Source organism: Thamnophis sirtalis, unplaced genomic scaffold, assembly GCF_051295495.1.
Source record: "Thamnophis sirtalis isolate CommonGarterSnake01/CBP01778 unplaced genomic scaffold, rThaSir2_p1.2 scaffold_5, whole genome shotgun sequence".
Taxonomy (NCBI): Eukaryota; Metazoa; Chordata; class Lepidosauria; order Squamata; family Natricidae; genus Thamnophis; species Thamnophis sirtalis.
In genome coordinates this window covers 117,528,914-117,542,730 of record NW_028261385.1, presented here as the reverse complement: position 1 = coordinate 117,542,730, position 13,817 = coordinate 117,528,914, and the positions used below count along the sequence as shown (strand labels likewise).

Genomic DNA, 13,817 nt, shown 5'->3' with positions numbered 1-13,817 from the left:
CAATTCTAGAATTCTGAGGAGATGATATTTACTTTTGGCCCCATGCAGAAATTCTAATGCATTAAAGCCCAGAGCTTTATCCGCTTTTTCTTGCTAAGTTCTTTAGCTTACTTAATTTCAGTCAAGTAAGTTTGCTATGTTGTCACATATTCCAGATGTAAACCAGAATGCAAAAGACAGTGCTGGATATTCCAAGACTTTGGATTTTGTTCCTTAGCAATTCAGGAGTAAAATTGTAAACCAATTTTAGATGTTCTTGCAACGAACCAGGGTGCATATATAAAGAAAGTATACGAAGTGAGAAATCAACCTTTTAAAAGGTTATGGATATATTTTTTTTCAATTTGTGCCACCCTGAACTGACTCCAAAGAAAAATGCTCATATTGGTTAAGGCTGCTGATTTTTGCTCTTTCTCCTTTACTTACAGAATGTTAGAAAACTTCACATATTTTATTAAAAATAGTTTGCAGTTGAAAGATTATTTTCAGCTGATATTGCCTAAATGCAACCCATAGAAGTAGTCACTAAAATATTGCCTTGGTTTTAACCTTCCTCTTTAAGCCAAAAGGAAAGATAGATTATAAGTTTTACTGTTTATATGTGTTTGTGTTTAAGGTCAGCATTTTAATGTAGTGGTTAAGGCATCAGGCTAAAAACTGGAAGAGACAAGGAGTTCTAGTCTTTTTTCCTTAGGCATAAAGCTAGCTAGGTGACCTTGGGCCAGTCACTTTTTCTTAGCCCTCAGGAGGAGTCAGTGGCAAACCACTTTTGAAAAACCTTGTCAAGAAAACTGCATCGACTAGTCTCTGAGAATTGGTCATGAAAAGGGTATGTACACAGGAACAGTTTCTTTTCTTTCTTTTTTCCTGATAATTAAATGTGAAAAAAATAGAATGAATCTTCAGACACACAAATAATCCATATTCCTAATGTTTACATGTATCTGTTTTCTTTCACTGAAGCTCCTTGTCTAGGATAATCATCACGAAATCCTGCCTGTCATGGACAGAAACTAATTATACTAAAGAATTTCTTTCTTCTGCTGTTTCCTCTCAGCTCAGGAAGAAAAACAGGTTTCTCCTTTTCTTCACACCTCCTCATCAACAACAATTTCCCAAGTGCAAAGTGAGAACCTGATTGTGTTTTCTTTCCATTCTCGTAGATCAAAATACTATCAAAACTTATTAAAATAAAGTGACAGAATAATGACTACACATTATTAAACTATGCACATTTACACAATCAATATCAAGAGTGTGGTCACTACAGATCCCAAGAAGCTACACGCTAGGGCAGGGGAAAGAAGCAAGTTGCTCCCTGTGATCTACCAAGGCTCTGATGCCAAGCACAACCTCTGGTAAACACAGCCTGAGCCAAAAGTTCACAGGCAGGATTGAGATACCTAGAAATAAATGCCAGCAAGGCTATATTAAAAAGCACTTTAAAGTAGCAGACTCTTGAGGATATCTGAGGACTGATTTTCTCACTTCATACAGCCCCCATTTCCCTAAACAGGAGAGCAAATGTTCTATCTCAAAGGTATGAGACTTATGAACAATAAGCATTTGACTAATTGAAAATTAACCCCGACTATTGTTCAAACCTTATACAGCGAGGTATAGATCTTGGGGTCACTTGCATGTGAACCTCAGAGTATACGGAGTCTAGATAGACCATAAACACAAGTCCACTGTGTGAAGGTTGACTATACAACAGAAGTATCTTTGTGAAATACACTTTCCTAAATATATATTTACATTTCTTAAAAAAGGAGGAGGAAGGCCTTGTGACATCGTGTCTCCACTGACTTGAAATGATTTTATTGTTAAAAACAACTGTGGAAACAGATACAGTTTAAATAGACATGTGCTATGGGTAGCATAAAAGATGCCCTGGAAGGAAAGAAAGAAAAAATAAAAAATGATAAAGAATACATTCCATGTTAGTTTATATCACTATTTTGTAAGGTGCTCAGAGTTGCTTTGAGATGGGCAGCATATAAATGTAATAAATAAATAAATATGAAAAAGAAGGCCCGTGATTCCTGACATATAAGAAGCTTTTATGTCAGAATAAAGTTATTTTTAAGAAGCTATGAGATTTGAGTGTTTTGAACTGCAATGGAGGCCTATTTTATCTGTGAATGTATTTCTGTTTATAGAACTATAACTACTCACCATGCCCATTGCAATAGTAGATCCATTTCTCCCGATGTTGGGTTGGGGTAGAAGATTTCTTCAAAACAGACTTTTCCACAATTGCACTGGGATCTTGCGTTGGTCCTTTTTTTAGAGTTCGTGAACTTTTGCGGACACTGCAAACAACAATAACCACAAGCACAAGCAGCAGTAGCAGGACAATCATCCATGGCAAATGCTCATTGATATCAAAATGCTTATGCATAGCCTGTCTCGGGGGCCCTCTTTTAGGGGGTTTATATGGAATGCTGGATTTCACGTTGCCACTCATCTCCAGTGCTGGCTGTAAGTTAAGATTGGAAGGGGTGTGTTTGTGGTAATACGGCTGCTGGTGATTTATAGATTTAGAATAGTTCAAAGCTGCCACAGTCTCATTCTTGGAGGTTTCATTGTAAATGTCTGTTGGCTCCATCATGTCAGCATATGTGCTTGGGGGAGGAGTGGCGGTGAAGTTGGAAGAGGAAGCATTCACACCTGAAAAACACATAGAATATTAAAAATGAATCAGCAAGTGTAAACCCTATCAGCCAGTCTTTCCATGGCTGGTACTGGTACAATTATGTTTTGAAGTCAACATGATCTAAAAGGCTGGGAACTTCAAGAGCTGAAATCCAGCCTGTCTGGAAAGCCCTTGTTGAGGAAGTCTGCTAGGAGTTATTAATACAGTTCTGACCTCTAAGAGCACTTAATTTAGAAAGAAGTAACTGGCTCAAGAGTTTACAATGAAGTCTCCTCCCTATTTGATGGGGACTCAACATCCCACAATCCCATTAGTAAGAAAAAATGCTGATAGCTGATGAAATCCCAAGCATCTGGAAGGCATCATGTTGTTTACCCCATATAGCTCATGCTATGAAATAGCCACAAAGAGTGCATGCAGATCTTGCAAAACATAGTTGCTGAGCATAGTTCTTAGGCTGCAAATCCTCAATTTATGACAAAACATATTTTCAATAGATGCTGATTTTAAGCCAAGTTTAATACTATAGTTTCAAATGAAATCAAAATACTAACAATGAAAGATTTAATAAAAGTTGTGGGCTAGGATGCAAGTGTTACTATTTATTACATACAGTATTTTAAACAATCAAGCAAAAGGACAAAACTTACAGAGGGCTGGGAAGCACTGTGAAGTTGTATATAAGTCTGAGTGCTATTGATATTGCTAAAACACTATACAAATTAATCAGTTTAATTGTTGGAAAAAGAAGAACTCACTTGGTATCTGACCATGCATTCTTATACATAGCTACATAACATCTATCAAGTTTAAGAAATACAATTCTGTAGCAGGTTGATAAAGTGATGCAACTTAAAACTCCTTTACGTCTGTGTGTCTGTCTGTCTCTGTCTCTCTCTCCCTCCCTCCCTCCAGTATAGTTGATCCTTCCATCTCCCCATTAGCCACATGCTTGTCAAATAATTGCTGTCATAATGTGCTGTACTTGCCAGAGGAATTATGCTGAAGCTGAATCAGGCTAACTATTGAAGAGCTGTAAAAAAGGGATCTAAAATAATGTAAAGTAGAAGCCCAACAGGCATCTTTTAGAGAAGGGAAGGGAACTCCACACTGAAGCATTACCAGCTTATTACTTCAAAATAAAGTTTCATATTCATGACATTATTTCCCATGTTCCAGCAGAGAATGCTTCCCAATGCTTTACACCTACCTTTGGTAAGAAAAGTAGCAGAAGAAACTTTGTAGTGCTTTTCATCTTCTCCTGGACTTGACAAAAGCCCAGCTACATTCTGGGAAATTGACTGAAATCCACAGATGTTGTCTGTCATTTTTGTCCCTGGTTTTATCACCACCATGTTTAGTTGTGAACAGTTAGTAAAGGATTTGCATTTCAGCACACTAGAAGGCACAGCAGAGAAAGTGCCACGAGGGCATGGTTTGCACCTGATGTCTTCAGTTTCAGTTCCTTTTTTCCTTAAGCCCCATCCAATGGGGCATACTTTATAAGGGATACAAGCGTCTCCATGTAAAAAATTACCAGGTGGGCAGGAGCATTCACGGTCAGTCCAAGCAGTGCAAGGTGTCTTCTCAATCATTGACTGCTCACAGGGCTTTCTACATGAATGGCATTCTTCTATACCATTTTCGTGCTTTGTAAAGGTTCCATTAGCACAAGAGCTGCATTCTCTTAAGGTCGTCATGGTGCAGTGCTTAGATACGTACGTTCCTGCAGGACACTTGTGGCAAGTCAGATGTGTGTTGGTGGCACGATCATGATGGGTGTATGTACTGATGGTGTTCTGTTCAGATGACACCTCGGACTGAGCATCCACAGTGCCCAGGAACATAAATCCCTGAAACACATACACAAATGCAAGTCAAATACATCTTGCAAGGCAAATTACAGTAAATGGTATCAGCTTTACTGACTTACTGAGTAAGTATAATCCAAATACTGTACATACTCAAATCTGGTTTCACAGAAGCTATTTGCCCTCTTATGAACACTTATTTCCTGGATTCTTGGAAGTCTTTTTGCCTTTCCCTTGATCTCAGCAAACGATGGTAAAATGAATTAAAATGTGGTTTTCAGACTGAATTTCAGTGGTGAAATCTGACACATATATTCACATTTATAAAACACATAATAGTTTACAGATTTACTAGTTTCCAGATATATGCGTACATAAATAAACATAAATTTCAGATGAACAGAACCCCCAACCTTTCTCACAAAGCAGGATGATATAGGAAGGTCTGTAAAAGTTCTATGTCAACATTTGAGTGTTACATTTATTGACCCAAAAACTTGTCATAGAGCCATATTGCTGCGTACATTCCATTAGCAATACTAAAAAATCCTTTGGTAGGAGTAGCTTCAAAATGGGCAGTCTTAGAGGAGATTCAGAACATAACTTGCAGCCCAGATAGCTCATCTCCACTTGACGCCTTTACAAAGCTACCACCCACTATTGACAACAGAAGAGTACACTTCAGTAAAAACAAGAAAGTTTGATCTAAAGTGGATGACCAGTTTATTTCTCTTTTTAAGTCCCCAACTCACCTATTTGTCTTTTTGAGAAAGCAATTGCAATAGAAGACAATGATTGACATGAAAAATTGTTTAATCTAGCTCCCAGGCAGCTCTGCCTTATTTTCAAACTGACTTGATCAGAATTCAAATGCTCTTTCTCATCCTATAGAGCAGTGTTTTTCAACCTTTTTTGTGCAAAGGCACACTTTTTTCATGAAAAAAATCACGAGGCACACCACCATTAGAAAATGTTAAAAAATTTAACTCTGTGCCTATATTGACTATATATAAAGTAATTCTCCACGGCACACCTTACACTATGTCACGGCACACTAGTGTGCCACGGCACAGTGGTTGAAAAATACTGCTATAGAGAAAGGGCCAGTTCCAACTGCCCCTTGTTTTTGCAACAGTAAGATCTGTTAGCATGTTGTTGTCAACTAATCTGCTGCTTAATAGAATCCTTTCTAATCCCAAATACCAGGTCCACTCAAAAACTCTGGCTCAGCTACAAACTTTGTAAGAGAGCAGCTGTTTGGTCACAACCTTCTCATGGGTGCTTCTATTACCTCCTCGGTCCATTTCTTCTATTCCCAGTGAGATATTTCCACTGGCTGGTATGCCAGAAATATATATGTTCAAAATTGCAAACGATGCATTTCCCTCAACCTGTAGGGAACTTCTCTTCTTTCTTTTCTTATCTTGCAGGAGCACACATCACATGCATACAATAATTGTATTGGTTTTATCAAGAATCTTAAGGTTGGGGAAGATAACAATCAATATTGATCAATCAATACAAAATGAATGACTGCTTACTGGGTATAGGAAGAACAACAACAAAAACCTACTGGATTTATAGACACTTACACACACATCATTTAGCAACTACAGCTGGTATCCTCAATTCAGTCATTAAGCAAAGCAGTTGCTAAATCAAACCACAACTGTGCTTAGGATCTTATTTCAGCTTTCCTTTGCTTTGCAGACCTACAAAGGTCCTAAGTGGGAGGATTGGTCTCAAAGTTACTGTTTCATTACTACTGCAACTATAAATGATCATTGTCTGAGGCAATTGCTAAATGAGGACACTGCATTGTGTTAAGTTTGCTTGTAATGAAAGCATGATATATAAATATGAACACATTATGATTGGTTGTTGGCTTATTTATTGTAAGTAAGGATGAGCATGATGTATGAACAGCCATCATTTTCTGGTGTATTCCTGGTTTACCCTGTACCCTGCTTTCTACTCAATCTATAGCAACTCAAGGCAAACAACTAGTTAAGACAGAGGAAAAACAAAGCAGTGTATCTGTAAGATTCTGGCATGTTCATCAAAGCATAATTAAAACAATGGCTTAGCATACAATGACAGTATTTGCACACTATGCAAAGCCAAAAACTGCTTTGACAAATATCTGTTGGGCAAATCAGTTTATCATGAGTCAGGCATATAACGCTAGGATTTTTAACCAACAAATCATAACTTCACATTACATTTGTTGGTGGAATGTAAAATTAAGTTTCTTTCATAGAATGAATCTGGTTAAAATAAATCATAATTTGAGTTAAGTGCAAAGCATGAACCAAGCCAGTCCAAATCAAATACTCACTATAAGAACAAGAACCATGATTGACTAGATCACAAGGTAACAAGATTCCTAAAAAAAAAACAACCATGCCATCATTGACCATATAAAAAGAATGAGCCAGCACACATACAAAATAAACATGCAATGGGTAATAACTTAATTTTAATAGAATATTTTTTTATATTACGTTCAGGGGTTAGTGAGTAACATGCAAATATTTTCCAACTGTTAATTTCTTAACATTTAAAGTTTTTGACACTTGAAATTATCATGAAAAATAAACTTTAAAATCAGTGAACACCTATTAATGCTGCTTAAGTTTTCAGACAGCTTAATATTTGCTAATACTAGTTGGACCGCTTAAGTATCACTCAAAGGACTGAATGCTCCTTTCCTTTTCGATGCTCAGATTTATTTCTAAGAAAGCACTTGAAATAGCTCAAAATAAGCCACTGTTAACAAAAAAAGTAATGTATCAGTGGCAAGTTATTAAATCAGGAAGGTAAAGACATTAAAGACAAAAGAGAGGGGGAAACTAGTTGGGTAGATGAGTTGCTAACCAATAACTAGGTCAACAATCAATGCATAGGAATGTGAATTAACGACAGCGGCACCCTTTATTACTGGGGCAGCAGATTAATTAAATGACAGGCTGAGAAGTTCAAATCTGAATGAAATTATTAGCCTTGTATTAGTAGAAAAATCATATATGGTCTATTATATTCAGAAGTGACAGTTTAGTTTAACATTCTTGTGTTTAAAGACAGATGCAGCAATACTTGCAGGGCATTTCAATTCAGAGGGACCAGTTGATTATACTGAATACCAGGTATCTCTTCGAATATTTAACACACTCTTAACTGGTTCATCCACTTACTGGGAAGGGAGAAATATACCTTCTATTCTGAAAATAGGTGGTTTATGCTGTTTAATATTATGTATGCATATGAATGTATAATAGCAACAGAAATTATGGTACTGTTTTTTCTTAAAACTTAGTTTTGTAATTTATTTACTCCTGTGGGGTTGCCTTGTTATGTTATAATGTGAAATGGCTGTGTCATCCAAACTGTATAAAAAATGAACCTGAAGTAGAGAAATAGCAGACATCATGGGCCCTCTCCTTCCTGCTCATTCATGGAGATGCTTGCAAATCAGATTTCTAGGCTGTACATTCTGGTTATTATAAATAGGATGGAAGTTACATTTTTCAGGCTAATAATCAGTTGCTTTTCCATTATATCTGATTAGAAGTTTTATCTTCAAAGTCTAAGTAGAATGTTCTATTGACACATTTCTATCAACTGTACATGTACTCATACATATGTACCAAAAGTACATTTACAGATTAGGTGAGACCTGGCTTAATGGCACGAAAATGTGAGAGGGATCTTGGAATCCTAGTGGACAATCAATTAAACATGAGCCAGTGGTGTGCAGCAGCAGCCAAAAAAGCTAATGAAATCCTAAATTGCATTAACAGAGGGATTCAATTAAGATCAAGTGAGGAACTAATACCACTCTATCAAGCCTGAGTAAGGCCACATCTAGAGTACTGCATCTACTTTTGGTCACCATACTAGAAAAAAGATGTTGGAAATCTAGAAAAAGTGCAGAGAAGAGCAACCGAGATGATTGGGGTGCTGGAGACTACAACATATGAAGAACGATTACAGGAACTGGGCATGGCTAGTCTAGTGAAGACAAGGACCAGGGGTGACATCATAGCAGTGTCCCAATATTTGAGGAGCTGTCACAGAGAGGAGGGGTGGAACCTATTTTCTAAGGACCCGAAGGCCAGATAATCCTCACATTTACAACCCTAAAACCTGTACAGCAAAGGAAAGTTGAAGTAAGATCATAGGAACAGTTATGATTTCATTTAGTGAGCACTCCACTTAACAACCAAGTGGCCAGTTCTAATTATGGTCACTAAATGAATATTATTTGTATTATAAAAACACCTGCAAGACATAACAGAAAATACAAGTGTAATTCTGACTACAGAGAGTAATGCCTGGGGAAGGATGTATTAGCATATAAAGAATTCTTATTTATAAAAGGCAGCAAGTGAATCCTAAACCTAAACCTGAGAATTTAATAATCTAACCTGGGTCAAAATTAGCCCAAACTGAGGGGCCTTCCTGGAAGTGGTCCTGCTGGAACCCACATCAATCTTGTCTACAAAAGAAGGTGGACTCCCTTTAACTGAATGTTTATCATTTAAAAAAAATCATTATTCTTAAAGCATAATCGCTCCTTGAAGAAGCAAAGAATTAAGCTTTCAATTGATGTTGCTGAAGCACCCTTGGCTATAAAAATAATCTCAAAAGATTAACACTGCACCAAACCCCAGGTTCTAGCCAAATTCAGCTTTTATAAAGGGAATCAAATTCACAAGGCCTCCAAATGAAAAACAAACTTCGTGTTGTCCTTGAAAAATGCTGAATGTACAGCACCATAGCAACAGTACAGTTCGCATCCAAGTAGCTATGCAACTGTACCAACCTCTGTGAATCTCCTGTCCAGTAGAAAAATTCCCACTTGTGACAACAAAGAAGAGGAGAAACATGTCATTATCACCCTAATGACGATCATTTTACCATTGTTCAGAGATACGAGAAATGAGCCAAAGGCATCCTACTCTTTTCTCCCATTATGTCATTATTAACTCTGAACAATCCTTGTGCAGGCATGGACCAGACTGAAAACACTTTCTTAATCTATAATCTGGTTTGCCCACTTTTTTTTTCAGCTTCCAAATGCAAAACCTCAGGTCCAGCACACATCACGCCTTCTAAACCCTTGACTATGGTTTCAGATCCCCCTCTGGATTTGCTACCAAATTGTGATTTTGAATATGACAGAAAGATGAAACTAATGCATACTAAGATCAATTAAATTTTATCTCTCTACTTAAATCTGCCCAGGCCTTTCCCATATTTTGAAGTGGGTTTTTCTGCCCGCCATTCAAAAATTGTCTCCCTCCAGCCTCAAGTGTTATATAAGAATCCTATCAAGAAAGCAAACTGTGGTTTGCAAAAAAAATAATAAATGAATTTGCTAAACTATCCTTCTCTTCCTAAAGAACACATTACGGCTTTGTGTTATGTTTGAAATACGTTTTGGCATTTTAGACCAGTACTGGGAAAACATTCCTGGACCTGGCAGACAGCAAAATGCTCAGGTTCTAAACGGCCTCTAAGGATCCTGGTAAATAAAAAAAAAAACCAATTTCCCATGTGCCAGATGTTGCAACAGTATCAATGCTGATAAAAAAGGGCTAAGTAAGACTTCAACAAATATTTTGTAACACTTTTCCAAACACTTCATTTAAATTAACTCAATGTTATTATGAAATGGAAGATGAGAAACTGTAGGCAACATAGTATCTTGCTTCAGGGAGTCTACTGAGAGATCTGAACAAGATCATTTGCACACCCGCACAGCCTCTTAAAAGATCGTGGATAGAAAACTGCAGGTAAATATCTGTGTGGCTTCTATATGGCACTTTTGTACTGGTATGGACCTCCACTTAATATTCCTCACAGCCTTACAGCAAATCCTTACAGCCATGAATGTCTTGCTACAGCCAATTTCAGAGGATTACTCAAGAATGAAACTGGGGAACAGGCAAATTACACTTTTGCCTCCCTTGAAGACTGCAAATATAAATGTAATAAATAAAATCAAGAAAGCAGCATATTGGTGCAGCAAGAATTCATTCAAATTTGCTTATCAAGTATTTGAGGGCATGATCTAGAACCCTGCTAGTAATTCATTTTCAATGAAAAGCAACACTGGAACTAAAGAGGAATTAAATAACCGCAGCTCAGTCCCTTAATCCCTCACGCCTATAATAGGCCAAAAACTGAACAACAACACATTTGTCCAGCCCCTGTCTCCTGATGGAACAAAGCAACTGTGGCTGTAGCAGAACCATTCATTTCATAACCTCAGCTCTTCACTCTTTTTCTCTCATGCCCTGAGACACACCAGAAGAGAGCATTTGCAAAGCCATTGTTATAATCATGATATGTGGAAAGCACTAACTAATCTCTGGTTTGGGACTGCAGTTTGGGTCAAAGATGCTTGGGGGGTTCCCATATTTGACACCCAAGAGTTCAGAACTCTTCTATGACAATCTTCCTCTCTTCCAGTTCTTGCATTAGCCATCTCTTTCCAGCCCAGGAATGGGGATGTTTTCCATAAAGGTGTAAAGGTAGCCTATGGAAACTTCTCCCTGTCTGCCAGAAAAAGGAGACACTTTCTATCCTAGGTAAATAACAGCCCACCCCCACCCCTCCCAGCCTGAGGGAGGAGGTGAGCAGTTCCCCGGTTGGGAAAGGGGTGATTCATAGGTTTCCCTGCTGCAGTGCCACTGGTCCATGACTTAGCAAATTGAAACATCTCTCCCCACCAGTCTGGTGGCAGGACTCCTTTGGCAGATGGAAGAAATGAGATCCTGGAGGTATCTTCACCCACGAACTTTGGAAGGAAGCCCAGCCCAGGGCCAACCCACTGCCTTTCCCTAGTTTCTGAACATGTGGGATGAGCAGCGGCTTTGTGAGGCTTCCCCACGCCAGCCTTCCCCTTGGATAAACGATTGCTCCCTTGTTTTGAAAGCCACTTGAGGCTAACCGCCAAAAAACGCCTCCCATCATAGGCAGGTTGTGACCTGAGTCGCCCCAGGTCCGGACGTAAGGCTCAAGGCTTCCAAAGCAACGGCGGCTGGTTCTCCATACCCGGGAGAGCCAGCGCGTTTCATTTTCGGAGCACGGACCGCTGGAGTCAAAGATGGTTGGATGGCTCAGGGCGCAGCTCCCCGAGCAACAGCATTGCGGAGGGACTCGCTCCCCGGTTCCTTCCCCCCCCTCCCTGTCCCCACAAGCCACCTACCCCTCCACCGCAATAGGGAAGCTCCCGAGGCGCTCGGCTCTTCCTTTCTCTCGCCTGCATCCCTGACCCGGTGACTCACCAGGAGAAGGCTGGAGACCAACGCGGCTCCTCGGGTGGCCTTGCGGAAGGCGGCGGCGGCGGCGGCGGAAGCCCCCATGGCCGGCGCTGGGTGCGGGGAAAGATGCTTTCTGCGCGGTCGGAGGCCGTTACGAAGCCATGGAGGCCGAGAGCTGAGAAGGGCGCGCCTTGCCCATCGCCGGAAGAGCTGCCCATCTAGCAGCCCCGCTGCCCCATTGCCGGGCAGGGGATGGGCAAGGGACGACTCGGGAAAGGGCAGGGCGGGAAGGGAAGGGGGCTGGCGGGGGCTTAGCAAAGGGCAGTCCCCCGGGCACCAGGGAACGCTGGCAGCACCGGGGTCCGGGGCCAGCCGTGCAGCTCCTCGGCGGTAGGAGCCGAAAGAGACAGGAGGAGGACTGCGCTCAGCAGGAGAAGCGGCCGGCTTCCCATAGCGACTTGGGGGCGGCGGGAGACTCCACTCCCATCTACCTCTCTGCTCAGCCTGTTTCGAATGACCAGAAGGGCGGGGAAACGTCTGCGCCCAAGGCAGCCGGTGGGCGGGAAGAGAGGCGGCGAGCGCGCACATGGGCCGAGAAGGAGAGGCGGGGCCTTCTTTTGTTACATCATCTTTTCAGAAAGACTGCCCAGCCCCGTCCTGCCCAGCCCAGCCTAGCCCAAAAACCTTTCGTCGGACTCCAAACTACTAAGAAGGATAATGTGCTTCATCTCCTTTTCCATACTAAGTGCCTGAGCTCGTCCCCAAAGGGGCTTTGGGTCAGATGCGATTAGCTCCATTCTACAGGAACAGGAATTGGGCACCCGGGCTCTCCCAGGCGTGTTAGATTTCGGGGAGGCTCTATAAATCAGTCTTGTATGGTAAGGATGGGACGTCATCTTAAGTTTAGGCAGCAAACCCGGCTGTATGTTAGACTAGTTTCCATCTTCCTTGACAGCGAGCTAAGCTGGCTGGAGTTGATCATAACTGAACAATTCTAGAGAAGAGCCCATGGCTGTTCCAGAACCATGGACAGTCCTCTGTCTGTACGTGCTGTCTGTCTGTCTCCTCCTCCCCCCTCTCTCTGTAAGAGACAGAAAATCAGATTATAATGTTATCTACTTCAATAAGTTCTGTTCTCATAACAGAGGTCTGCGACTAAAAAGCTGTTTGATTATTTTCATCTAATTTCCATGTATTTTGGTGTGCTGAAAACAAATAAAATATTGAAAAAATTCCCAGGCGGCATGATTTGCCACAACAAGCAAAATTGTCTTTAAATTTATCATTTTTTTTATTTTTGGTATTTTTTATGTTATGGGTTTTTAACCAAATTTAAAGTCCAAATTACTATTAATTAATTCACATAAGTGCATTTAAGATATAAAATGCCAAAAAAAACCCTAAAAGGGTTTGTCTGAGTTATGTAAAAAAATATAGCACTGTAAATCTGATGGTCAGCAATATATACATAAGCTAAGCAAGTTTTAAGTCTATGCTTCTAATGGTAGAAGGGGTTAATCTTTCCTGAAGAATCCAGTGGGAGGGAAACATAGGGCAGATAACAGCATCTCTGGTCATGCAGGGGGCGTGGCCAGCACTGTGACGTCTTGGGAACAGACACAGAGCTGCTTTCTCCTGCATGCCACACTTGTGCACAAATCATCAGGTTCTTGGTTCTAGGCTGTTCACACTAAAAATTGGAGATCAAGATAAAGTTTGGGCACTTCATAAAGTGTGCAAACGGTGTGTTGAGGACCTCCGAAACTGGTTCAAGAGTAAGAATAAATCTTTCCATTATGGGATTCCTATGGTATGATGAGACAAAAGAACTATAGTGATGACTGTTCCTTTTGTTCATGTGATGTGAAAGGGTTTAATTCCAAATGGAAGCATTCCATTTCATACCCCAATCTTCACTCAGCAATTCGTCCCATCCCCCATGGCACAGATATACCAGTACCCAAGCCCTCTGCTACCTTGGAAGAGATACCTAGCTCCGATGAAGGTGAAGTCATACCTGAACCAGATGACGAATCAAGTTCTGACTTTGAAGATGATACAAGACCAAAATTGTTT

At 40.3% G+C, this 13,817-nt stretch overlaps 1 protein-coding gene across 1 annotated transcript in view; it reads right to left on the bottom strand.

Moving 5' to 3' along the window:
• The window catches only part of TNFRSF21 (TNF receptor superfamily member 21), a 46,075-nt gene extending 33,825 nt beyond the window's left edge, over nucleotides 1-12,250 (bottom strand). The window contains exons 1-3 of the mRNA XM_014062507.2: nucleotides 11,766-12,250; nucleotides 3,870-4,512; nucleotides 2,179-2,673 (exon numbers count right to left, since the gene is read on the bottom strand). Coding sequence (XP_013917982.2) covers nucleotides 2,179-2,673; nucleotides 3,870-4,512; nucleotides 11,766-11,843 — 1,216 coding nt within the window. The 5' untranslated portion in view covers nucleotides 11,844-12,250. The remainder of the gene's footprint in view (nucleotides 1-2,178; nucleotides 2,674-3,869; nucleotides 4,513-11,765) is intronic.
• Nucleotides 12,251-13,817: the final 1,567 nt, after the last annotated feature.